The sequence below is a fragment of the Neofelis nebulosa genome, chromosome 13 (assembly GCF_028018385.1).
Source record: "Neofelis nebulosa isolate mNeoNeb1 chromosome 13, mNeoNeb1.pri, whole genome shotgun sequence".
NCBI classification, from domain to species: domain Eukaryota; kingdom Metazoa; phylum Chordata; class Mammalia; order Carnivora; family Felidae; genus Neofelis; species Neofelis nebulosa.
In genome coordinates, this window is record NC_080794.1 from 51028013 (window position 1) to 51052635 (window position 24623).

The 24623-nt window shown below is 48.5% G+C and overlaps 1 protein-coding gene across 7 annotated transcripts in view; it reads right to left on the reverse strand.

Moving 5' to 3' along the window:
- The window catches only part of ARHGAP22 (Rho GTPase activating protein 22), a 175594-nt gene that overhangs the window by 84575 nt on the left and 66396 nt on the right, over positions 1–24623 (reverse strand). For all 7 annotated transcript variants that reach the window (XM_058696969.1, XM_058696968.1, XM_058696965.1 and 4 more), the window contains one exon: positions 9128–9215. In XM_058696969.1, coding sequence (XP_058552952.1) covers positions 9128–9215 — 88 coding nt within the window. The remainder of the gene's footprint in view (positions 1–9127; positions 9216–24623) is intronic.

Sequence of the window (24623 nt, forward strand, 5' to 3'; positions counted from 1 at the left end):
AGGAACCTACTGCTGCCCCAGGAACATGATCAATTACAGTTGGAGGAATGAGAAAGTCTTCCTTGGTGAGTGGCCTTTCATTCAGTCGGCAAACATGTGCCCATTCCTGGTCTACGGCCAGATGTGCAAGGGACAAACCATACAGAAGCCGGGCAGACCTGTGAACGGTCACCAAAGGCGGGTGAGTGTCACACACAGGTGTCTGCAAAGTCAGGCGGTGTAGAAGGAAACCACTGGCAAACCTTCAAATAATAATCTCGATGTATTTTCAGGTGAAACACTTCTAAGAAACAATGGGCCCAGTTGTCAATCAACAAATATACCACAAATACACACAAAAAAATGACAAAATTCAGAGAAGGTACTATTGTTATACTTTTTAAAAGCTAGATAACTGGAGCCATTGCTTTAAATTTCAATTTTAAAATACAAATTTTATCTGAAAAGGTGTCTGGTGGCTGAAGAAAAGCACACTGAACGTGTTAGTTGGAAAGGTTACCAACCTACTTAAAAAAAAAAGTTTATCTTCTGTTTCTTGGTTTTCCAGACGCCCTGTTATACTACTTGTTGAACTTCATGATGTACTCAACACAGGTATTATCCTAAGTTACAGGTGCACAATGTTACAACACTGTGGGGTAAGTAGGTACTTGGAAAACCCTTTTTATTTTGAAATAATTCTAGAATCACAGGAAGTTGCAAAGAAATATACAGCAAGGTCCCGGTGCACCCTCCCCCAGCCTCCCCCATGGGAACATCCCACATAACTCTAGCACAATACCAAAACTTGGAAACTGACCTTGGGACAATCCACAGAGCTGATTGTGTGTGTGTGTGTGTGTGTGTGTGTGTGTGTGTGTGTGTGTTGAGGGGGGCACTATGCAATTTTACTGCACATGTACCTTCATGAAACCATCACCACAGTTAAGATACTCAACTAACCATCATCGTGAGTCTTTCTCTGCTACCCCTTCATAGTCTCACCCAATTCCTTCACCCCCATTCCCGACCCAATCTGTAGATACTTAAATTATCTGCATTTTGTGCATGAGGGAACTGAGGCACAGAGAAGTCAGCAACTTGCCCAAGATCATGTAGCTAGTAAGTACTGGGTCTGGCTTTTGAACTCTTTATCATGAAGAAGCTTACTGTGGAGGGGGGGTTGGGGCGGAGAGCTCAGAGCTGCAGGTAAGTGTGGTGGCCTCCAGCCTCCTCCTGTGTTGGGGACAGCCCCGTTTGCATAAGTCTGTCCTAGTGTGGTGCCAGAATTAAACATGGCCCCGGATGTCACCTTCTTCATTCCAGACTCATCTCTGTAAGCACAGCCTCTGGGCTCCTTACCCCTGAAGTTCCCCCTCCACTGTCCTCCAGATTGGTGGCAGAATTAGTGGGGCCCAATGCAAAATAAAAATAAAGGGCTCTGCTTTAAAAAGCAGGAAAACAGTGCCATTGAAGGTATTAAATATGGAGTTTATTCCTTTCTTTTGTGAGCTCTCTTTTGACCTGTCAGAGGGTGGTTCCTGGGTCAGTAGCATCAATCAGCATCACCCGGGAGATGGTTATAAATGCAGATTCTCAGACCCCGCCCCAGAATTCTGAAACCAGTAAGTTTGGGGATGAGCGCAGCAGTCTGAGTTCTAACAAGCCCTCCAGGAGATTCTGGTACACACTGCTGTAGAGCTAGGGTCCCTACTTTTTTTTTTTTTAAAACAACAGACTAAAGAAATTTGAAATCTTATTTGAAGCTTGCTTGTATTTGGCAGATAAGAGGTGAGGGAGAGAGAAGGAAAGAAGGAAGGAAGGAAAGAAGGAAGGAAGGAAGGAAGGAAGGAAGGAAAGAAGGAAAGAAAGAGAGCAAGAAAGCAAGAGAACGAGGAAGAAAGAGAGAGAGAAGGAAGGCAAGAAAGACACAGTGGAGGGTGGGGGAAGGGTCCCCTGCACATCTATAGGTCTTAGTTCACCTGATGGTCACAGCTATCTTGCCAAGTAGGTAGTTTTATTTCTGTATCGGATAATGAAAAGGAGACTCAAGAGAATTTAAATTATTGGTCCAAGTTCTCCAAATTAGTGAGCGGCAGAGCTGACATATGAATCTGGGTCTGTCTGACTCCAAAGCCTAGGCTTTTCCCTCAATTTTTCTTCCTCCCTCCCCACTTCTCTGTCATTTGGAGGGCGCTCGCTGAGCACCTGTTCTATGCCAAGATTTCACTGAGTCCCCTCCTCACTGACACTCACTGGGCAATGCAGGTCCGCCACACGCATATGGCTGTCGCACACTGGGAACGCGGCTAGTGTAACTGAGCAACGGGCTTGTTCATTTCATTACCAATGTGGCTTGCATTACGTTTCTATGAAACAGAGCTGCCCTGGAGCCTGACTTTGGCCAAAAGAATGAACTGCACGTTCCTCTTCAAGGGCATCTATTTCCAGGGACACAGGGGGTAGTTTCCCACACCTGGTCCTGTGTTTAGTTGGGAAAAGTGAGGTTAAAAGACAGGAGGGCCAGACCACAAAGCAGGAAGTCCAAGCAACCCCTCTCGGATTTGCTGATTCTCCCGCTCCCAGGGGTGAGGAGCGCCTGTGAACTTCTCATCTGATTTCATTTCTAGTCTTTACCCATCGTCTGGCGCGCCACAGGCAAACTCAGTGGGGCCGCGCGAGGTCAGGCTGATACGCAGTCTGGCTGGTACCAGGTGCCGAGATAGGCTGAGATCGGCATCCCGCTCAGGAGGCAGCTAATGGGGTGAGCGATGCTCTGTGGATGTCAGGAGCCCGGTATCAGTCTCCTTCCACGGGCTAATCTGTGTGTGCTGGCTTCGTTTCAAGGTCAGGCCTCAGAGATAGCGGGTGGCAGGCAGTTCTTCTAACTGCTCCAAGCTGCATGCCGGATAGGGACAGGCGGCCGCAAGCTCAGTGCCCAGGGTGGCTTCAAAGACCCTGTGCGGCCATGAGAAACTGCTGGAGCCCATTCTTTCTGGGTGGCACCTTGGAGGTCACCAAGACCAGCCGTCTTATCATACAGGTGGGGAAATGGAGACCCAGAGAAGGGAGGAAACCTGCCTCAGCGCGTCAGGGGCTGAGCTGGGTCTGGACCAACTGGGCCTGGACCCACTGTAGAGACGTGGAGCGTGGTCCGGACCCCTTCACTGAGAACTTGGCACATGAACTTATAACTGCACAGAAAGAATCACGGCTGGGCTCTGAGCGGCCAGGCTTCTGAGTTGCCTCCTGCTGGGTCCCTGTGAGTGTGTCAGCAGGTTCTCTCATCCTGCTCCTCCTGGGGCAGAGTGGTCTTCTCTGCGGACACCGGTGGGGTGAGGGTGTCGAGCGTAGCATAGGTGGTGGCAAAGATGAACCCTCCTCATCTCCTGCCTGGTCCTTGCGACGCACCCATCACGACCCCTGGTGCTCTTTCTAACTAAATTACAGTTGTGGGTTTAGTCATCTCTCCTACCAGCTGAAGGTTGGCTAGAGCCAGATGCCACGGGGACATGCATGTCCCGCTGGGAGAGTGCAGAACACAGGCACGAAAGGAGACGGTGCCTGGGCTCGGTGTCCTGACTCCTCCCTGGACCCTCCTTTCTGCATGCACACACCAGCCACTGCATCCCTGGCACGTGTGGGCACGACTGACCACGTCTCCCTGATTTCCATGTGGGGCCACTGCTCGCATTGCATATACCTCAGCCCTCAACTCCCGGTTAGAGCTGAAAACCCAAGAGGTCGGAGGCAGCCCCCACCCAGGCTGACAGCCCGCAGGGTGTTGGGGAGCTGGGGGGAGGCAGTCCGCCAGCTCCGTGGGAGAGCGGAGTGCCTGCCGACCTCTGAACTGGGTGGCTCCCGCCGAAGTCTCCAGCACTTTATCTTGAGAAAGATAGTCTGTGGGCCCAAAGCAGACAGGCATTCTGCCATGGGAACTGGGCCCAGACTTCAGAACAGCCATTATACCCTCCAAGACCTCCCGCTCAAGAAGACAGCACTTTCCTCCTTCTGTTCTCTCAGATTCAGGGCAGTTACTGTTCCTGTCCCACAAGGGCTTATCCCTAGCCCCACATGCTGAGGTCCTTGCACCCCCAGGAGGAAATGTGCCCGCACAGGCACCCCATCTTGGGGCCCCGGTGTGGTTGTGCAGAAAGGGCCAAGGCCAATGATGTGACACTCAGCCCTCGGAAAAAACAGAACCATAGACTGTGTCTGGTGCAGTGTGTATTTGGTGGAGACTGTCACCTGTCACCTCCCCTCCCTTCCTGAAGGCATTAGAGTCCCTTGCTTCCACTGTGGGAAGCTTCAGTGGGAGGGTCTGTCTGGGTGCTGGAGGTGGATGGGCCTTTCCTTACCACTCTAGTGTCACCACGCATAGGTCCATGGCCTCAACACAAACACCAAGACTCTGGACTTGAACAAATGACTCCAGGACTGAGGGGTCAGCGGAGATTCAACCTTTCAGGCACACAGTCCTGATCAGCTTTCTGTTCCTGCCTCCAGGACCACTGAGCAGCCCTGCTGCCTGCCCCTTCCATGGGTAGCTCTCCAGCTTCTGGAAGATTCTGTGTGGCCCCACAACCTCTGGCCAGTTCTCCCTTTGCCTGAGTTAGCCTGAGCTGGCTTCACCTGCAATCGGGATTCTTGAAAGACACACCCAGTGATGGAGGAGACATGGTGGCCCGTCAGTTAGTCACCAGAAAGATCTGAGGCTCCCATCTAAATCCCTGTAGACAACTGTCCTGCCTCCCTTTGGCAACACTGTGCTAATACCGGAAGAAGAATATCTGAGACACGTTGCACTGCTTTATTGATTACCTAATTCGTTCCATCAGACACAAGCGTCTTGTGGATTTAGCAACCCTTTTGTCCACAGTACCAAAGGAGGCCTCTCCACTCCTGGCTCCATTCTGTTCCTGCGTATCTAGAGGGAGGCCTAAACATGGCCTGGGGGCAGAGGCCCCCTTTGCCAGCACTGGGAGCCCAGAGAGATCAAGTCTGCAAGGGGCAGACAGTTTTCAAAGGGCTGGGAGGCGGTGGGGTTTGCCAGGTGAAATTCCGGTCACCAATTCCACGTCGCCCAGTGACACCAGCTGGGCATCCTACAACTGAACTCTATATTCACACTATCTACCTGGAGAAAATGTCAGATCCCACAGGTTAAGGGTTCAGTCTTACAAGACTGCTCCGCCTCCCCATTGCAGATGCCGCCTGCAAGGCCACGCTGTCATCCGTGCTTCTGACCAATGGGCCATAGGTCTGACCAATGGGCCATAGGTCCAAACAACCCCTTCCCTGGCTTTGATTAATTTGCTAGAGCGGCTTACAGAACTCAGAGAAACCTTTTCGTTTCTGGATCACTGGTTCATTATACAAAGATATAGCTCAGGAAGAGCCACGTGGAATCGCTGCATAGGGCAAGGTATGTGGGAAGGGTTGGGGAGCTTCCGTGCCCTCTCCAAGCGCATCATTCTCCCCAAAATCTCCACGTGCTCACCAACCTGGAAGGTGTCCAAACCCTCTCCTTTTTGTTTTGTTATGGAGGCTTCATTACATAGGTATGGTTGGTTCCCCTCTAAACCAGTCTCGAAGGAGGGGCTATCCCAAAGTCACCTCATTAACATAACAAAGGGCACCTTTACTTAGGAAATTCCAAGGGTTTTAGGAGCTCTGTGCCAGGAACCAGGGCGAACATCAAGTATATAAATATCTATCCATCTGTCTGCCTATTTATCTTTCTTAATCCAAATCACAGCATCAGGCCAGGCAACTAACTGTCTGGGCCGAAGAGACCAGGTGGGAAGGAGACCCAGGGTCCTCTGATCCCCAGTCCCTTTCTGGGGCTTGGCTCCTTCCTCCTGATCCAGGAGCCCGGAGTGTTGGTGCAGAGTGGGACTCTGGTTTAGAGGTGCCTCATGCTGCAGTCCCAGCACTTAGCGACTGTGGGCACACGGCAACCATCAGTGTGGTGTGGCCTCGCTGAAATGTGCAGGGATGGGGGTGGAGTGAGGGTGGAAGGGTGAGTAGGTAGGAGGGCCTGTAAGGCCTGTCATGTAATTGGCAGATTTCTCCACTAGAGGGCACTCACTGTATAATTTTTCCTCTTCTGTTTACTTTCAATTCTATCCTGATGAAAAGTTGTGACTTTTCCTACCGTTGAAGAACAAAAATAGAAGTCTAACTTAAAATTCATGTAGCTATTCTGATGCATGGTTATACTTGGGTTCTACCACCTTTCCAAGAGTTGTCAAGCGTTCCCCCTCTGGGACAGCGGGTGTGGTGGACACGAGCCCCACCTGGCCTTTTGCAGCCAAAATGATTTGCCCAACGGAGACAATGGAGCCCTTCCTGCGCAGTGCCCCACAAAGGTTGGCTGGACCCCTCGCTGCCCACCACCAACCCGCTTTCCTTGAGCGGCCTCACAGCTGCCTTCACTCTCACCCCCGACCTGCCCCACGGCCTTCAGGAGGGCAGCGTGTGCAAATGCAAGAGGGCAGTGATGGGTGGCTCTAGGGACCGGCTGAATCCGGTGCTAAGACCACTGCTGGGCTTGGGCTACAGGGCTACGGGGGGCCCTGCCTTTTTATAACTGCATCCCTAGACCTCCCGTGCCCAGGTGGAAAGACACTAGGTCCTGTACCAGGTGCCAGTGCTGGATAGCAGCTCTGTGCCCAGGGGGCCAGCCCTGACCCCCTAATACCATCTGGCTGTGTGTCCTCGGGCAAGTCATATCCTCTCTAACCCCCAGTGTCTTTTTAAATAAAATTTTAAACTTTTATTTAAAATCAAATAAAGTACGTCCTGGGGTGGCTCAGTCAGCAGGTCATGATCTCACGGTCATGAGATCAAGTCCCGCGTGGGGCTCTGTGCCAATGGAGTGGATTCTCTCTCTCCCTCTGTCTCTGCCCCTTCTTCTTCCCCACAGGTGTGTGCACGTGCTCTCTCTCTCAAATAAAAAGAAAAGCACTCCTCCCTTGGGGGGATGTTTTGAGCATTGTGGTAGGCAGAATAATGGTCCCACAGATATGTGTGCTTGTTTTTTAAAAAGTTTTTTCAATGTTTATTTATTTTTGGGAGAGAGTGAGAGAGACAGAGCACAAGCAGGGGGAGGGGCAGAGAGAGAGGGAGACACAGAAGCCGAAGCAGGCTCCAGGCTGTCAGCACAGAGCCTGATGTGGGGCTCGAACTCTCGAACCGTGAGATCATGACCTGAGCCGAAGTTGGACGCTTAACCGACTGAGCCACCCAGGCAACCTAGACACGTCTGCTTCTTAATTCCCAGAATCTGTGAATGTTACCTTACGTGGCAAACGGGTCTTCTTCCCCTCCAGAGTGAAAGAAATCCTTGTAAATAGCTCTGACCCAGATAAAGAGCCTGCACACTGGTGATTTTTCCCCCATCTAGTCCTTGGGGCACACACTCAGTGCTTTTGTGAATTCATGGCTAGGGTGTGTGGATCTCCTCCACCTTTCGGTTCCAGCCTCACCTTCTTCCTCCCTAATTCCCAGGTGCAGGTCCCCTGGTCCCTCCCCCAGGCCTCCCTTCCATGCCCAGCTTCCCCTTCCTCAGATGGCAGGGCCCTCCACCTCCCTGCCCTCTTCATTTCTATCTTCTTTGCAGAAGCCTTTACCCCTGTTCCATGGCCAGCCAAGCCCCTCTTTTCCACTCCACACTCCGGGACCCCTCAGTTGCCACCTTCTAACATGCAGTTTTAGTACCAAGGTTTTTGCAGTAGATTCGATGCCCACGTAGGAAACGCCAAATGAAACCAGGGATACTTGCATTTTGCATACAGGGCATGAACTTGGGGAGGGGCTTCCTGCCTGTTGCCTTCTGCCTGTGTCTTCTGGAATTCCCAGTAAAGACAGAGCAAAGGGGAACAGGTCCCTGCCCCAGGCTTGGTGGCACTCACTGCTGCTCCCCGTGGGCCGCTGCTGGCTGGCCTGAGCCTGGGCTGAGAGCCTTGGTGTATAGCAGATAGTCAGGCCACCTCATCAGACTGGTGGGGTGGCCGTGCTGCTCGGAGACGGTAAACCTGTTGGCTCACAGAGCCCAGGGAGACCCGAGCACACTGAATTCACAGCCACGACTTCCCAGAAGGAAGTCTAAATTTGGACGGCACACTGGAGGCATGTGATGACTAGGTGGCTGTAGCTGATTCCCTGCCCAGAACCCCGGCTCTCACTGTTCCCATCCATGCGGGTGGCCTCTTCACTCAAGTGCCTGCAATGCTCCCAGAAGCCTTCTGTCTGCAGGGAGCTTGACCATGCATAGGGCAGGCCAGAGGTGCCAGAGTTAGCTCCCGGGAAGCAGCTGGTGGAACTAAGGGGGGTAGCCCCCAGCCTCCTCCCTTCATGGGTGGGACACCTCTGAGGCCTGCTCCCCACAGTCCCCACAGCCACCCCTGGAGTTGAACCCTGGGTCCCCACAGCAGCAATCCACTCACTAGCACACCAGGAATGGCTATCCTCCCTCCCTGTTCCCTCCCCCCTGCTTTCTGGGAATCCCCTCTGAATAAACAGCTTGGAGCCTGGTCTCAGGCTCTGTTTCTGGGGGAGGCCAGGCTACCCAAAACACCCGACTGCGGAACCAGCCCTTCTGGAAGCAGACGGGCTCATCTTCAAGACACATCTACTAGTTCAATAACAATCACATTTGAAAACTGGGAATTAAAAAAAAAAAAAATTTGTAGCTGCCAACACCATAGCGGTTCCTTGGATTAAAATATTCCCCTTCCTCCCACCACAGCTCAATTCTGTTTTGAGATTCATGATAAAGCTTATTTTAAGGCTCTGTATCTGTGCTAGTGGGTTTTCCCTGGACTTATTTGCATATGATCCAGTTGTTGTGTTTAGACCTTCGTCCTAAGATATCCCCATTGCCTGGTTTCCCTTGTGCTTATGGTGAATTTTAAAATCCAATTTCCAAAAGCTAATTACCCAGACAATTGACCGGATTTTCTGATATGCCCCCAAATTTGCAATATCTTCTAGATGTGTCCCAAATTTCTGAGTAGGGCTTGGCGACAGCGTTGATGTTCCTACAGGGAGGAGCATCCTGAAGGAGATCTGCCCTTCTAGGCCAGAGGCACGGTGACACCCCCAGCGGGGCCCCAGCACAGAGCCTACAGGTGCTCACGCCTACCTGGGCTGATCTCAAAGAGGTGCTTCCCTGCGTCCTCGGGGCCAGGAAGGAGTTCAGTCACCCGGGTCCCTTGTAGAGAAATAAATCCCTAAAATAAAGAGACAAACACAAACACGGGAGGCATGAGATGGCAGGGGAAGGGTTTCTTCCTGTGGTCAGGGTTCCTGGAGAGAGAGGGTGGGGCTTCGGGATCAGGCCCCAGCAGGAGCCTGCACGGGGTTCCTGGTGGACTGGGGTGGACGTTAGGGTTTACACGCGTGGTTGGAAGAACTCTGCCCCCAGGCAGGGCCGAGACGGCCTGGAGGTGTTACTCCTTCATTAAGGCACAGAAATGCATATCTGGAGCAGGGAGGAAGGCCCCCATTATTACCCCCTTCCACCCCCCTCACCCCACCCCGTTCTAATGCAGCCATCTGGAGCCTTTCTGGGGCACAAGGTTTAGGTTCTGGAGGGTCAGGGAGAGGAAGGCTGTCATTGGGGCTGGCTTCTTGTATGTAGCTGTCCCTGAAGTGACATGGGAGGTCAACAGCTCTGTAGTCCGGTTCTGCCCCCTCCCAGAAGGTGGGATTTTATTTCTTGTTCAGTGGGAGTCAGCTAGTGCACAGGAGGTACCCAGCACAGATCATGCCGTGTGCCTGGGGTATCTGTGTATGTACATGACAGGGGGTGGGTCCACCCTACTCTCCAATGCTGAAATCTGGTAGGCTAGAAGATGCAGGGAAAGACCATGGGGTGCAGGGACAGGTACTCTGGGTTTGGGTCTCAACCCTGCACTTTGGGGCTGTGTGACCTCAGGCAGAACACCTAACTTCTCTGAACCTCAGTTTCCACATCTGGACAATGGCACAGTAACTCCCACTTCTTAGGGAGTATTGAGACACCAGATTCCTGTTCAGGAGGTCCTGCTCGAGATGGGTACTGTCACAATCACCTTTACTCTAGCCCTTCCTCCCCCCCCCCCGCCCCCCCCCCCCAGCACTAGGCAGGGCCTCCTTTGTTCTCTTTCTCTGTTAATGACTAATCTCTGCTGTGACTTTTCTTCATTTTGTTCATGTTCAGATTTGTTCATTTAAGACTGCGTGTGGCTCTGACTATACATTTTTGGCTCTCTCCACGCAAAACTTATTTTAAATTCCATTTCTATAGCGTACCTGTCTGGGCTTAAATCCTGGCTCAGGATTACTTAGTGGCTGTGTGACCTCGGACAAATTGCTTAACCTCTCTGTGCAATCTCACAAAAACCTCATTCGTGAAATAGGAATGATAATAGTACTTTGTGGGGCTGTTGTGAGCGTTGGAAGAACGAATCCCGGGAAGACCTTACGGCAGTGTCTGCAACTTAGTAAAGCACGCTTGCATCTGTGTTTGCCCAGGTGAGGGGCATGATCATGCCACCCCCAGCCCCCAACTCCTGTGCGTGCTCACAGAGTGTTCATCTCCCCACGCCATCTTTTCCAGGCAATTCCTGGGTGTAACAGGAATGCAGGTGGCTGGAGCCTCTGCACGGCTGCTGGCGTCTCATGCTGAGGGGAGATACATGGACGTACCTTTTCTCACAGAAGCCATGTGAAGGCAGGACAATGTCTTTGCTTTAGAGAAATTACAGCAATAGACCAGAGAACCAGCTGCTAACTGTTGTAACTGAATTATCAGTTACTTTCTTGCTAGAGAATCTGGAGCTACTGGGAATAAATTAGGAGTGCAGCCCCTGCATGGGGAGACGTGCTCATTAGAGGGCGTGGACAAGATCCATCACTGGCTAAACGGATGATCTCTGGTGTTTGCTGTTTCAGTAACTGGGCACTTTGCTTTATTCCTCTGTTCCTCAATAGCTGTCACCCATAAGATGGGAGTAACATTGTTGACACTGACATTACTTTTTATTCCAGCTAAATAGAAAAGCAGTAATAGCTACTGTTTGGGGAGCTGGTTCTATGTTCCCGGCTCTTTGTTTAATCAATGCTGGATTGTTTGTTTAAATCTGGAGGCCTCATGGGGCAGGTACTACTATTCCCATCTTCCTGGATGAGCAGCTGGAAGTTGGAGAGGTAGAGCAGCCAGCTCCTTGTCCCACTGCTGGCAGGGGCAGGCTGGGAGGTGCGCCCAGCCCTGGCTGACGCTGGAGCGCCTTGCCTCTCATATGTGATAGCAGCTGCTGACCAACTTTGCGTGCAAGATGCCGTCACGGAGAGCCAGGCCGTGACTTTGGCTCACTCCGTGAATCCCAGTGTGGTTCCTACCGCAGCAAGAGACCTTCAGCATTGGCTTTGGGCCGCCCACATCCCTCCTGCCTCCACGAGTCAAGAGCCCGGCTTTGATCCCAGCACTGTGCGGGCACTGGGTGGAGGTGGGGGACGGGGAGATAACAGAAAGATTTCTGGAAAATCCCCAAATATGTGGATATCCCATGAACATACTTCTAAATAATCCATAGGTCAAAAAAGAAATTAAAAAAATCAAAAAGTACTTTGTACTGAATAAAAACAAAAACACGACGTATAAAAATTTGTGAAATGCTTTTCAAGAAGTGCTTAAGGGCTAAGTGATAGCACTCAGGGCTGATATTTGGAAAGAAAGGCCTTTGAGGCCTCCACCTTGAGAAAATACGTAAAGAAGAGCAAGTGAAACCCAAAGTAAAAGAAAGAAACAAATAAAGATCAGAGTGGTTGCAAATAAATGAAAAATAATAGATAAAAATCAATGAAACCAAAAGCTTGTTTTTTAAGGAGATCAATACAATTGATAAGCTTTTAGTCAGACTAATCAGGAAAAAAAAGAGATTACCAATATCAGGAATGACAGAGGTGACATCATTGAAGATTCTTCAGATATTAGAAGGATAAGGTAATATTAAGAACAACACTATGCTAGTAGTAACTAGACAGCTCAGATGAAATGGACCAAAAAGACACAAACTATTGAGGCTCACTTAGGAAGAAATAGCGAAATAGCCCCATATCTTGCAGAGAAATGGAATTTGTAGCTAAAAACTTCCCACAAAGAAAACTCTAGGCTTAGATGGCTTTATTACTCAATTCTGTCAAATACTTAAAAAAAATAATACCGATACTATCCACAGGGTTGTTTTTTTTTTTTTTAATTAAGAAAGAGGGCCTATTTTCCAATGCATTTTATGAGGCCAGCTTTATCTTTACATATAACTAGCCAAAGATATTACGAGAAAAGGACATTACAGATTAAGATCCCCCGGAAACATAGAGGCAAAAATTCTCAGCAAGAATTTAGCACATCAAACAACATGTAAAAAGGAAAATATATAAGGAACAACTGGCAAACTGTAATTCACCATATTAATAAAGTAGAAAAAGGATAAGATCATCTCAGTAGACATAGAAAAAACATTTGAAAAAAATTCAACATCCATTCCTGATTAAAAATGTCAACAAATTAGGGATAAAACCAACTTCCTCAACCTGATAAATGGTATCTATAAAAAACTAAAAGCTAATACTATACTAAAAGTTCTTCCCCTAAGACCAGGGTCAAGACAATGGTGTTTATTCTTACCACTCCTATGAAATATTATACTGGAGTCCTAGCTGCTATAGCAATGTGAGAAAAAGAAAAGTTGTTCAGATTGGAAAGGAAGAAGTAAGGGGCGCCTGAGAGGCTCCGTCAGTTAGGCGTCCGACTTTGGCTCAGGTCATGATCTCACGATTCATGAGTTTGAGCCAGTTTGAGCCCGACGTCAGGCTCTGTGCTGACAACTCGGAGCCTGGAGCCTGCTTTGAATTCTGTGTCTCCCTCTCTCTCTGCCCCTCCCCTGCTTGCACTCCGTCTCTCTCTCTCTCTCTCTCTCAAAAATAAATAAACATTTAAAAAAAAAAAAAAGGAAAAAGTAAAAGTTCTTTCACAGACAACCCACTGTCTATGTAGAAAATCTGGTGAAAACCTACAGAAACTAAACTACCAGTTTGGAGTTACTAGAACTAATACATGATTTTGGCAAGGTTGCAAGGTTACAAGAGAAATGCACATAGCTGAATCATATTTCTAGATACTACCATCGAACAACTGGAAACTGAAAATCAAAACCATTTTTAATTTACATCAAAAATATGAAATACTTAGGGTAAGTATGGCAAAAGATGTTTAAGATCTGTTCACTAAAATCTATAAGTGAAAATGAAAGAAGATACAAATAAATGGAGAGAGACACTGCGTTCATGGGTCAGAGGACCATTCATTGTTCAGATGTCAATTCTCCCCAAATTGCTCTCTAGATTTAATACAATCCCAGTCAAAATCCCAGTGGGTGTTTTGTAGAAATTGACCAGCTGATTCTAAAATATAAAGGACCTGCCAATAGCCAGACAACTCTGAAACCGCAACAAAGTTGGATACCTAATACTATCAGATTTCAAGACTTATTATAAAGTTATAGTAATCAGAACTGTTATGATATTGGCATCAAGACAGACAAGTAGATTAATCAAACAGAACAGGGCGTTTATACACACACATACACATAAAAGTTATATATATATGTGTGTGTGTGTGTATGTATATGTGTATATATATATGTATATATATGTGTGTGTGTATATATATACAACTGATTTTTGACAAAGGCACACAAGCAATCCAGTGAAGAAAGGAAGTGTCTTTGGTAAGTGGAAGTGGAACAATTTCATGTTCACATGCAAAAGTAATAAACTTTGATCCATGGCTCACATCATGTACAATAATATGCTGAAATGAATCATAGACCTAAATGCAAAATCTAAGACTGAAACTTCTGGTAGAAAATGTTAATGACTTTGGATTAGGCAAAGATTTCTTAGGTACATCAGAAGCTCACTTCATGAAACAACTAATTGATAATTTGACTCATTCAAATAAAAACAGTTCCTTAGAAGGTACTAAGAGAAGGAAAATATGAGTTATGAAAGAAAAGAAATGAGAATATGAGACTATCCGAGAATGAGAAAATATTTGAAAATCATGAGTCTGATAAAAGACTTGGGCCCAAAATATACAAAACATTTTCAAAATTTAATAATGAGGAAGCAATTCAGTTTTAAAATAGGCAAAAGATTTGAACAGATACTTTACCATAGAAGGTACAAGGGTGGCAAAGAAGCTCACGGAAAATTCTCTACATCGCTGGGCATTCTCATACACTTGATATTTGATAAAGCCTTTTGAAAGCAATTTTGCAATCTCTAAAATAATGTTAAAATAAAATATCCCTTTAGCCTAGTGGTGAATTTTGAGAATTTGTTCCAAGGAAAGACAAATGCATAAAGATGCACGTATAATGATGCTCATCGAAGCATTGCTTTCTTGACGGAAAAAAGTGGAAAGCAGCTTACTTGTCCATCAATGGGGGAGTGGTTAAATTATTTCAGGTACAGCCTTCCACAATGAGGTAAATGCAAAAGTCTTCTAATATGAATTGTTAAGTAAAAAAAAGGGGGTGCTAGAAAAATAATTGTAGTACGATCCCACCCCGATTTCTGTTACTGCCCTCTCTCAAGAACCTGCACGTCACTAGGCATACAGAAATGGCAGTGACAGCTTGCACTGTGGGATGGAGTGGTGAGGCAGCTTTATGGTTTGCTTCGTAATGTTGGCATCAGAATAAGGAAATTTAATAAAAGTAAAAAAAAAAAAAGGGTAGTCAGATACTTCACAGGGTGCTGCCCACACCCGATGGTCTGTTGCCAACTTTCCACGGTAACTCCCTGACGGAACGCTACTCACTTCATGTGTCAAGGGCCAGGCCAGCATTTGCTCAGCCGGAATGTCCCTCTGTCATTCTCAGGCAAAGGACGGTGATCTTCCCTTCCTCCTCCTTTCTCAAACATTGGGAGCGACAGGCTTCTCAACACTTATGGGACTGAAATCTAGGGACAGCTACCCTCCAAGCCGCCTAACCAGGGCACAAGCCTCTGCCCACTGGAGAGGCGGCTGCAGCCCGCTGGGCAAAATGATCCCTCTTGGGAACAGCTCCCAGGGCACCCGGCGGTCCGGAGGCCTCGGCTCGGTCCAGGGGACTGACCGTGAGAGTAACAGCAGCAACAGTGACAAAGATTTCTGTTCATCTCCATCCAGTTGTCTCACCCCCAGGACCCGCCCACGTTGCAAAAAGGTAAGCAACGATGACGCTTTAGGTCTGGGGTGGTGTGGGGCTGTCACGGGAGCCTCACAGGTATGTGCTGCAGACGTATCTGGTGTCACTCCTCTGCCACCACTTACCAACAGTAAGCATGTGAACTAGGTTGCCTCACCCAGCCTCAGTTTCCCTCTCTGTCACGTGCTGTGTTGCGAAGATTTCGTGAGCTGAAGTCTGGATGGCACCGGATTCAGTGCCTGTCCCGAGTAAGTGGTGTTGTTGTGATTTATGAATTATTTCATAGCCTGGGAGTGGAGTCCACTTATGACCATTTCATGGGAGTTAGAATATATATAAACATTTCAAAATAATTCTAGAGGTTTGTAATTATTGTGACATTGTCACTGAGGTGGGACTCAAGCAGCTCCTGGGCTGAGGCCCAGGTTTCTTACCTGTAAAAACAAGGATATTAACCTCTGTCCTTTGCTCCTCACCGGGCTGCCTGAGCTAGTGCTTTGTAAGCACTAAAGGCCGAATGAATAGGGAGTAATTGTCATAATTATTGTAAAACCTATTTTGGCCACCATGCTGGTTTGTTCTGGGAACATCCTCTCCGCCAATAATACCATTGCTTGTGGCACAAAATAAGGTCTGATGTAGATTCAGGAGTCCCAGGAGGGTGAAGGGGGGGTTCCTCCTTCGCAGTTTGCGATGACAGCCCCGTGGGGACCTCCTGCGGGACCTGGGATGTCGGCACTCCTCCCACCCGTCTCAGTTTTAGGGTTCGTGAGAACGTCGCCCTCTAATTGAGCTCTCTCTCCAAGCTGATCAAAGGCTGGCTGTCTGGGAAGTCTTCACTTTTCACTCTGTCTGGAGGGAGACTGTCTGAAGAACCAACTTCTGAAATGCTCCTTAGCAAGGACATGATAAGATTTTCCACCGGCAGCATCTTGGAAAATTGCAGACACGTTTCAAAAAGCAATCACTCAAGCTACCTTATCTCCTGTAATTCTGATTGTGGCCTCAGATCAATCTTAAAAAGCTTTAGCCTCTGACACCCAACCAGGAACTGAACCACTCCGAATTTTAAATAACACAGATCAGAATGAAGTTCAGTGCCAAGCAGGGAACATCCTCCCTTTCCTTATCACACAAGCCTGTAACCACGGCTATTACTGTCTAAAATGCAGATATTAAGAAAGGCAACCTGAAGTTGGAGACAAATTGCTTTTTGGCTGGGGCGCTTTCCCTCCCTAAGGGGTTGAGATGAGTCACTGATCCAGGCTGTGTCTTTGCTAGGGACTTGGTCCCAAAGTTTCTCCCAGCAGATCCCAGAGTGATGCTGTGTCCCGTCCCTTCCAAATGCATTTGGTGTGCTCCTCGTGTCCCCCACCTTGCTTTACCACTGAGTTGCTGGCTCTCCCTAGTCTCCCTAGAGAGCCTGTCACCAGGTGTACCCTGTGGGTACCCTGTGTACCTTCTGAAGGAAGCAGGGGCTTTGGGGTCTGAGCACCAGCTCTCTGCACCTTCAGCTGCCCACAGTCCCTGAATCCCTTACTGCAGGGCTGCCCAGCCCAGGGTCCAAGCCCATGAAGGTGGATCCAGCTGGGATCCAAGGGTAAGCCTGGGGCCTGGGGCCTGTGGCAGACTTGCAGCCTTAAGCATGGGGTCTGGCAGAGCCCCCATAAGCCCTCCAGCCTCATAGCCAACAGCCAAACCCAACCCCCGAGGGAATGTCCTTTGCATGGTGGCTGGATCCTCTTTCTGGGGTCCTGGTCTTTCCTGTAGTTAGTTAGTTAGTTAGTTAGTTCCTTTGTTCGTTCATTCTGTGCCACTCCAGCATCCTGGTCTAGACCCCTGTGTACCCCCGACTTGCACTGAGTCATTTCTAAGGCCATTCCTTTAGGCGGCCCCACCTCACCGGATTCCTAAGCCTCTCAGCAGGTGGTGGGGTTGAGTCTGTGCCTCATGTCCTCAGCTAACACGTCGGCTCCACCCTGGTGAGGGAGCCTTGGGCTCAGCCTCTCACCCCAGGCCCTTGTCATCAGTGTAGGCATTCTAATGCCCGTGACCATGTTTGTGGGTCATGAACGAAACGCAATGCCAGGCTGGCATTCAATGAAACGCAATGCCAGGTTGGCAAGTGTCTGTGTAAAGGCCGTGCTCACTAGATTTAGTGTCCTGGCCTCACTGGGTCACCGTTGCAGGCTCACAGTGGTGTTGAGTAGTCGTCTAGGGACACAGGGGAACTAGTACTTGTGACCAGGGGACCAAAATGCTTACACAGTGGTTTTCCTGAACCCTCTAGTGGTGACAAAGCTCTGGCCAGTGGGACTGGGCAGGAGTGACCTCCAGCCTTCTCTCCTTCCTCCCCACACTGGGTCAACCTTGGAGGCCTTGAGAGACAGATAAGGTTGCCACCTGGTCCACAGCAAAAGATAAATTTTTATTGTGTTTAGGTGCTGGTATTTTAGGACTACTTAGCATTATTTATTGTAACTAATTAGAAGTTATTTTGAGAAATTAAACTTTAGATAATTTTATCCCAAACTGCTCACTTGGCACCACACACACACACACACACACACACACACACAAAGTTTTAGAATCCTAGTACTATTTACACATTGTATTTTTATGTAGGCCAAGCTGTTTAATTAATAAAGATTATTCTCTCGCTCCTCTGACTGATGTTGGGAGGGAAAGGCAATGAGAGATCAGGCCCATCTAATGTGGCATTAGAAGGCACAGGGAAATTGCCTCACTCTCGTGGTCAGAGGCTCTGAGCAGGGCTTGGAGGGAGATCTGGGTTCTGGCCTTGAGCTGTGATGGCCATGTGGCACCCACTTCCTGCCTATTTAGACTGGAGCACTGGAAGGAGCCCAGCAAGACTGTAGGTCGCTGTATAAGGGGTCACGGCTATCACAGCAGTCCCTGGCCCGTGCCCAGCCATTGTAGGATCTCCCCTGGACAGAGCATGAAAGTGGCCTCTCTTCCCCCATGGCTCACTGGACCCAATGGTAGGCCTCTTTGCCTCCTTAAAATACCTGGCTTTCCAGATGGAGGGCTTAAGGGAGAAACAGAGATAGGCCCGATCCATGTGGAGCCCACGACACTCGGTATCTGCGGTAGAGGGCTGGTGCATTCACATGGGAACCAGCCATCAGAGGCACATGCTCTGAGTTTCTTAAGGGGAGAGCGTCTTCACTGGCCACCCGCCTCTTTCCGGTATTTTCTCTGATCCAGGACTTGGGTGGATGTTGGTGTAGATTTCTGTCCCACCTTAGTGCTCACTCTGCCCTGGTTCCTTGGAGACTGCCTGGTGGGTTTGGAAAAGCCTCTGGTGTTCCCTTTGAACTGGGAGCCCTTAGTAGGCATTACCACTTGGCCCCTGTCCCACACCGGGAGGAGCAGTGGGGGGCGAGGGGCAGGGGGCGGGACACAGGGCCTCTCCACAGCCCGGAGTCCTTGGCAATGAACCATAAGCCTGCTCTTCATGCAGTCGTCCCTGGCATGTTTCCAGCCTTCTGACCCCATGATGGACAGGCCATCCCAGAGGCTGAGCCTGCTTACTCAGCCTGGCCCATGCTTTGGGACACACTTCCTCAGAAGTTTGTTTCTGCTCAGAATCTGCACTATTGGGATGTGCTGATGCTGGGTCCAGGGGCTCGCCTTGTGGGAGGGCCCATCCTTTGGCTGGAAATGGTTTGGTTCTGTCTTATTGCTCAAAGCTCTTCAACTACTGCTGTGCTCTGGGGCACATAGTGCCTCTGAGAGTGGCCACTGGATTGTTTAGTTGAGAACAGGTTCGTCTAAGAAACACCGTATGGATTCTTTGTACACTGACCTGTGCCTGGCTGACCTGTGGCAGTGACTGCCACCAAAGGGCCTAGGCCGTGTTTTGCTGAGAAAGGCACAACTCCTCCCCATCCTCTCAAAAGCTGCTCTTCATTCAGCAAATGCTCCCTCTGTCCTCGGGGGACCAGGCAAGGCAGGCGACCTACACGGACGCTCCCAAACCCCTCCATTTTGCTCAGTGGTCTACTAATGTATTAAGGAGCTGGAATGCCCCAAATATAATTAAAAGTAAGTTATTCTGGTCTAAACAATGAATGAAATATATTTTCCATGCTTCCTCAATGTCATTTGATTCATTTTTCTGCCTAGTAATTGACAAAACTAGCAATTTACCAATCAGTCTTGTAGCTATTACTATAAATTAACTGGGTTCAACAGAAAGCCAAAGGATTGATTAAAAGTGGGAGACATTTAAGTACTATAAGCTAACATCCTTGCTGACTTAAATTAGCAGACACTGAGAGAAGAGAAGCTCATTACATCTCCATGAACGGTCAGGCCACACTCAAGGAAACACAGAAGTCATTTTTAGAAGGCAAAGATCCGTTTTGTAGGCAGTGACATTCTGGGTGCAAAAGAATTCAGGGGCAACCAGACACTCGTCACTTGTGATTTATATATTCTTGAGTGTGTCATCAGACCTCTTAGTATCTTGGTTTTCTTTCCCTACAACAGTGGCAAATATTACCATATAATGATTAACGGTAGATACTCACGAGTTATTACTGGTCTTGTTATTTCAGGGGGGCCCACTTTCAAAACCACTGCTGTATTGTACAAGATAAGCTTTAAAACACATTATTTGTGGATGATTCCTTCAATCTTATATTTTTTTCCTTGACATGCCGAACGCAGGAAAAAACAGTTTTAACTAAATATTGTCTAAAAATTGTTTAAAAATGAGTTGGCTGCTGTTACCGATTTGAATTTACTAAGTATGTTTCTGTTTGATTTAAAGTAACTGACTAGAATTTTCATTTTTATCTGTTTAATAGTGGGGAGTTACATTTCTCAAATAGCTTCAAAAATATAAAGCTTCCTTTAAAAAGAAAGCCTGATATTTGATATTTGATATCTGGTATTCGAACCTAAATAAATGATGGCTTTCTCTTTCTAGAAGACTCCAAAGAGTAATTCTTTACAAAAGAAGCATTCGAAGTTGTCTCCAAGGACATCTTTTTTTTAAGTAGCCTTCACACCCAGCACAAAGCCCAATGTGGAGCCCAATGTGGAGCCCAATGCGCCGCCCAGCATGGGGCCTGAACGCACAACCCCGAGATCAACACCTGAGCGGAGATCAAGAGTCGAACATTTAACCGACTGAGCCACCCAGGCAGCCCCCACCCCCCACCCCAAGGACAGTTTAAACAAGAAAACATTTATTGTTTAATTTTTCTTTGCTGCACTAATGGTAATGTTACTATCAGTCCCCAGTTAGCTCATGGCGACTTCTGACCCCCTGTGGAGGGCACCTGTTCGCTAGCTCTTGAGTTATCCTGAGGCAGCGAGTGGGGCTTTTGCTGTATTCGGTACCTTTCCATCATGCTCCTGTGTTCCTTCTCCGTGCAGCTAGATTGGCTAGAATTCACTATGGCAAGATCTATGGTAGCAGCTAGGGAAGTAATTAGTTGCTTGCCCTTTTGTGGACAGAGATTTGCAGGTGGAAAGGAGGAAGGAGGAAGAGAAGCCAGGCTCTCCAAAAGTTCTAGGGAAGTCAGGGGCAAGTTTACGAGTAAGCTTAAACAGGACCAGTTGGAGACACCAGTTGCAAAGGTCCCCTGGCATCAAGGTCTGTATCTATCAGCACTCTTGCCACCAACCGTGCCTCCATGCAGACCTTTGCCAGGTGCAATGGTTGGAGCTTTTTTACTGAATAGCTGCCCAAGACTGAAGGTGGTGCCAATGGCAGGAACTCTGGGAAGCTCTCCTGGTCTGGCCAGACACCCAGAGCTTTTCTGCTTCTTCAGGCTTGTGTTCTATTCATCCAGAAAGGAACTTCTGCAAACTTCCATGGTTTGGCTGACTCTAGTTACTGTGCCTCTATTCCTCTTTGCCTTGAAAGGGCTCCACTGGCGTTTTGGCTTTGAGGGTTGAAAGGGTACTCAGAGATCCTCTTTGGCCAACTTCCCATTCAATGACCAACTCTCTTTGAAGCCAAGTGGCGGTCTGGCCTCGGCTTGCACAGCACCAGGGACTGGAGCTCAGCCCTGACCAGAAGACCACTCCACTGAACAGAGGATTCTTCACATACAGGGGGACTTGGTGGCCTTTGTGTAATTCCACTTGTCCTGGCTACAGCTTCTGGAGGTCCACAGAATAGCGGTAGTCTTGTTCACGTGAGGTACAGTGACCGAACGGGTGCCCTTCCCAGGATCTGTCTTCTCTGGATGATTTATTCAGTCTGTCCCTCATGTGGACAGGAGTTCAGACCCCTCGCCATCCTGGCTGTCCTGCTGCACTGAAAGTGTGGTGCCTCGAGGGGCTATCATGTGGCAGTTGTGACCTGGTGTGACCACGGCAGAGCTTAATGGGTTTTCCCATCCCTTGTTCTAATTTCTGTGCATCTCAATAACAACCTGCAGTCCCCAGATCTTCTGGCAACTATATCTCACTGTGAGTCTGTACTGGGCTTTTAAAGCTAATTAAAACTCTTACCTCTGCCTCATTCAACCTATTCTTAATCTAGGTTTCTCTATTCTGTGAAATCAAGTGATTGTTTTTGAACCAAAGGGAGGACTTTATATTTTATCTTAACAATTTCCCATGAAACCAGCCTGTCAAAGTCATTTTGAATCTCTATGCTGTTTTCTGCCTTTGCTGTCCCTCCCAGCTCTGCAGATTCACTAAGTGCATCTTTGGTTTTGCTCTGGGAAGCCACTGCCATGCTGTGAGGATACCTGAGTGGGCCACAGAATGATGAGGAAACATGTGCAGGAGAGAAACCACATGGCCCAGATAGAAGAGTGAGAGCAAAAGCAGAAACTGCCTAGAGTCTCAAAGGCCGAACCTGGAACTCGCCCAGCACCACTTCTGTCTCATCAGGAACAGAGGAGGGGAAATCGATTCCAATTCCTGTGGGGAGGAGCAGTGTGCACTCCGGGGAAGGCAGGAACGGGCGGTGGCCATCCTCGGACACCAGCCTATCACATACCACCTACAGTCGGTATGAACATTAAAGCAAGTTAATACATGCGAAGCACTTAGAACCATGCCTGGTTCATAATGCATAGAAGTGTTTGCTGTTAGCTAGATTCAAACCCAGGAAGTAAGGCAGAGCCAAGATCAGGGTCATGATGCACACCACTGGACTCGTCTTGCTTCATTGAGCTGGGTGACTTACTAAGCCTTCACTGGCTCCAGTCCCACCCAGGGGAGAAGACCACCTCTAAGGTGTTGCCTACATGTTGAATCTCACTGTCACGGCAGCCCTTGTGGTCGGTGGTGATTCTCACCCCACACAGGGGAATGGTGGCTCAGAGCGGGAAATCCCCTTTTTTGGTTACTAGCTGGTAAGCATGGAAGCCAGACAACAAAAGTCTGTCCATCTCTATCATGTGGGATTCTGTAAAACGGCTTGCTGGGGTCCAGACAGCGGGTGTCCATGGCAGTCCTGACACCCACTGGCATGGACTCTTTATTGAAAAAGGCAGCGTGGACCACATGCAAGGCTGCTCTCAGGGAAACCTGTGGGTTTGGACGATCCTCACTTTCTGGATCTGTCACCTGCTTTTCCCATTTAATTTAATTAATTAATTTTTAATGTTTATTTATATTTGAGAGAGAAAGAGCAAGAGGGGGAGGGACAGAGAGAGAAGGAGACACAGAATCTGAAGCAAGCTCCAGGCTCTGCTCTGTCAGCACAGAGCCCGATGTGGGGCTTGAACTCACAAACCTTGAAATCATGACCTGAGCCAAAGTCGGAAGCTTAACCGACTAAGCCACCCAGGCCCCCCTCACGTTTCATTTTAGAAGGCTTCTTAGTGCTTCTTGGAGCTCTTCTGTTTTAGATCCCATTGGAAGGATTGTACGTATCTTGTCTCTGAGAGTTTGGGCAGCACTGACACCCCCGCCCCATTCCCATTGTCTGGTCCTTAGCACAACCAGGGCCCCAGAACACTGCACCAAAGGTGGGAGCTTCAAAGACCTCCCCACATCTGCAGCTCATAGGCAGCAAAAATGGAATTTGAACCCAGGTTCTCTGAGTCCAAATATAGAAAATTATAGCACATAAGCTTCCACTTTATCCTTCTGAGCATCACGTTCTCCATGCGTACAACAGAAATGACTTAGATCTTGCCTTTGTAAGCTTGCTCCGAGCCTCAAAGGAAATCATGAATGTTTATTCAACAAGTGTTTACAGAGCTTCTACTCTGTGTCGGGCACTGCTTGGGACACTGAGGACACAGATATGAACAAAACAGACAAAATCCCGACCTTGATGAGCTTACATTCTCATAAGGGAACGCAGTCCAGTTACCTCCTTGCCAGCCATCGGGCATTTTACAAAAACAATCAAGTATTTTCCTACCGAGCATCCAACACAAGGCTGGGTCAGAATTCACTCATTCATTCAATTTGTTTCTTCATTCATCCATCCATTCCTTCAATTACTCACGTAAGCATCAAATATTACCAAGAATCAGGTATGTACTCAGTGCGGTGTTAGGTGGTGGGAAAAGAGAAAGGATAAGTAAGATAAACCGTGGCCCCGTCTGAATGAAGTTTACAGTCTAGAATGGGGAACAGACATTAAACTCAGGAAGTGTTATAAAAAAGCAGCAGCAATATCAACAACAGCAGCAGTCGTTGTCGTCGTCATCATCATCATCATCATCATCATCCTCTTGGGCTGGTTTGAGCAATAGTTCACAACCTACGAAGGATGCTCAGTCAGCGTGTGCTAAATCAACTCCAGCTGAGCCCGATTCACAAGGTCTAGACGTGAAGCAGCGTCTGACGCATGGGCCGCTCTCTGCCTTGCTGTGAGCACGGGCTGGGCTCTGACTGGCCTGACAGCATCTTGATTGTGGCCCCCAGACAGGGCTGAGATAAGGGGGGGGGGTGCTGGGTAGAGTGTCACACAGGCAAAGTTGGGAGGTTCTGCAGGCTGACATTAAGCGGCACAGCAAAGAGCTGCTTCCTAGTGGTCCTGCTGCACATCTGTCGGCCTTCAGGCGCTATGGTAGTGTACCCACTAGCCTACGCCTGATGCCAGCCCCCCACTTCCCTCATCCGAGGAACCCAGGCACCTTCTCCAGGGGCAAGGACCCAAGGAACCGGCTCAGGAAAGCACTGTCTTCCCCTTGCACAAGGCAGAGCCTAGGGCTGACTGGCTGCATGCTGGCACATTCCCTGTGACCTTCAAGCTCTAGGGTCAGATGGCCTCTCTCTCCTCCCCAGAGGTTTCCTCTTTCTTTAAGATTTCTGGCTCCTGACTGTCCAGTGTTAATGTTTGCTCCTAGAAGTGCATCTGCTTTCCCATCCATCTTGTCTTTCCTCCTCCCAATTCCAAGCTTTTACTCGAAATTAAATCAAACTTTAAATCAATCTCCTCTCCCA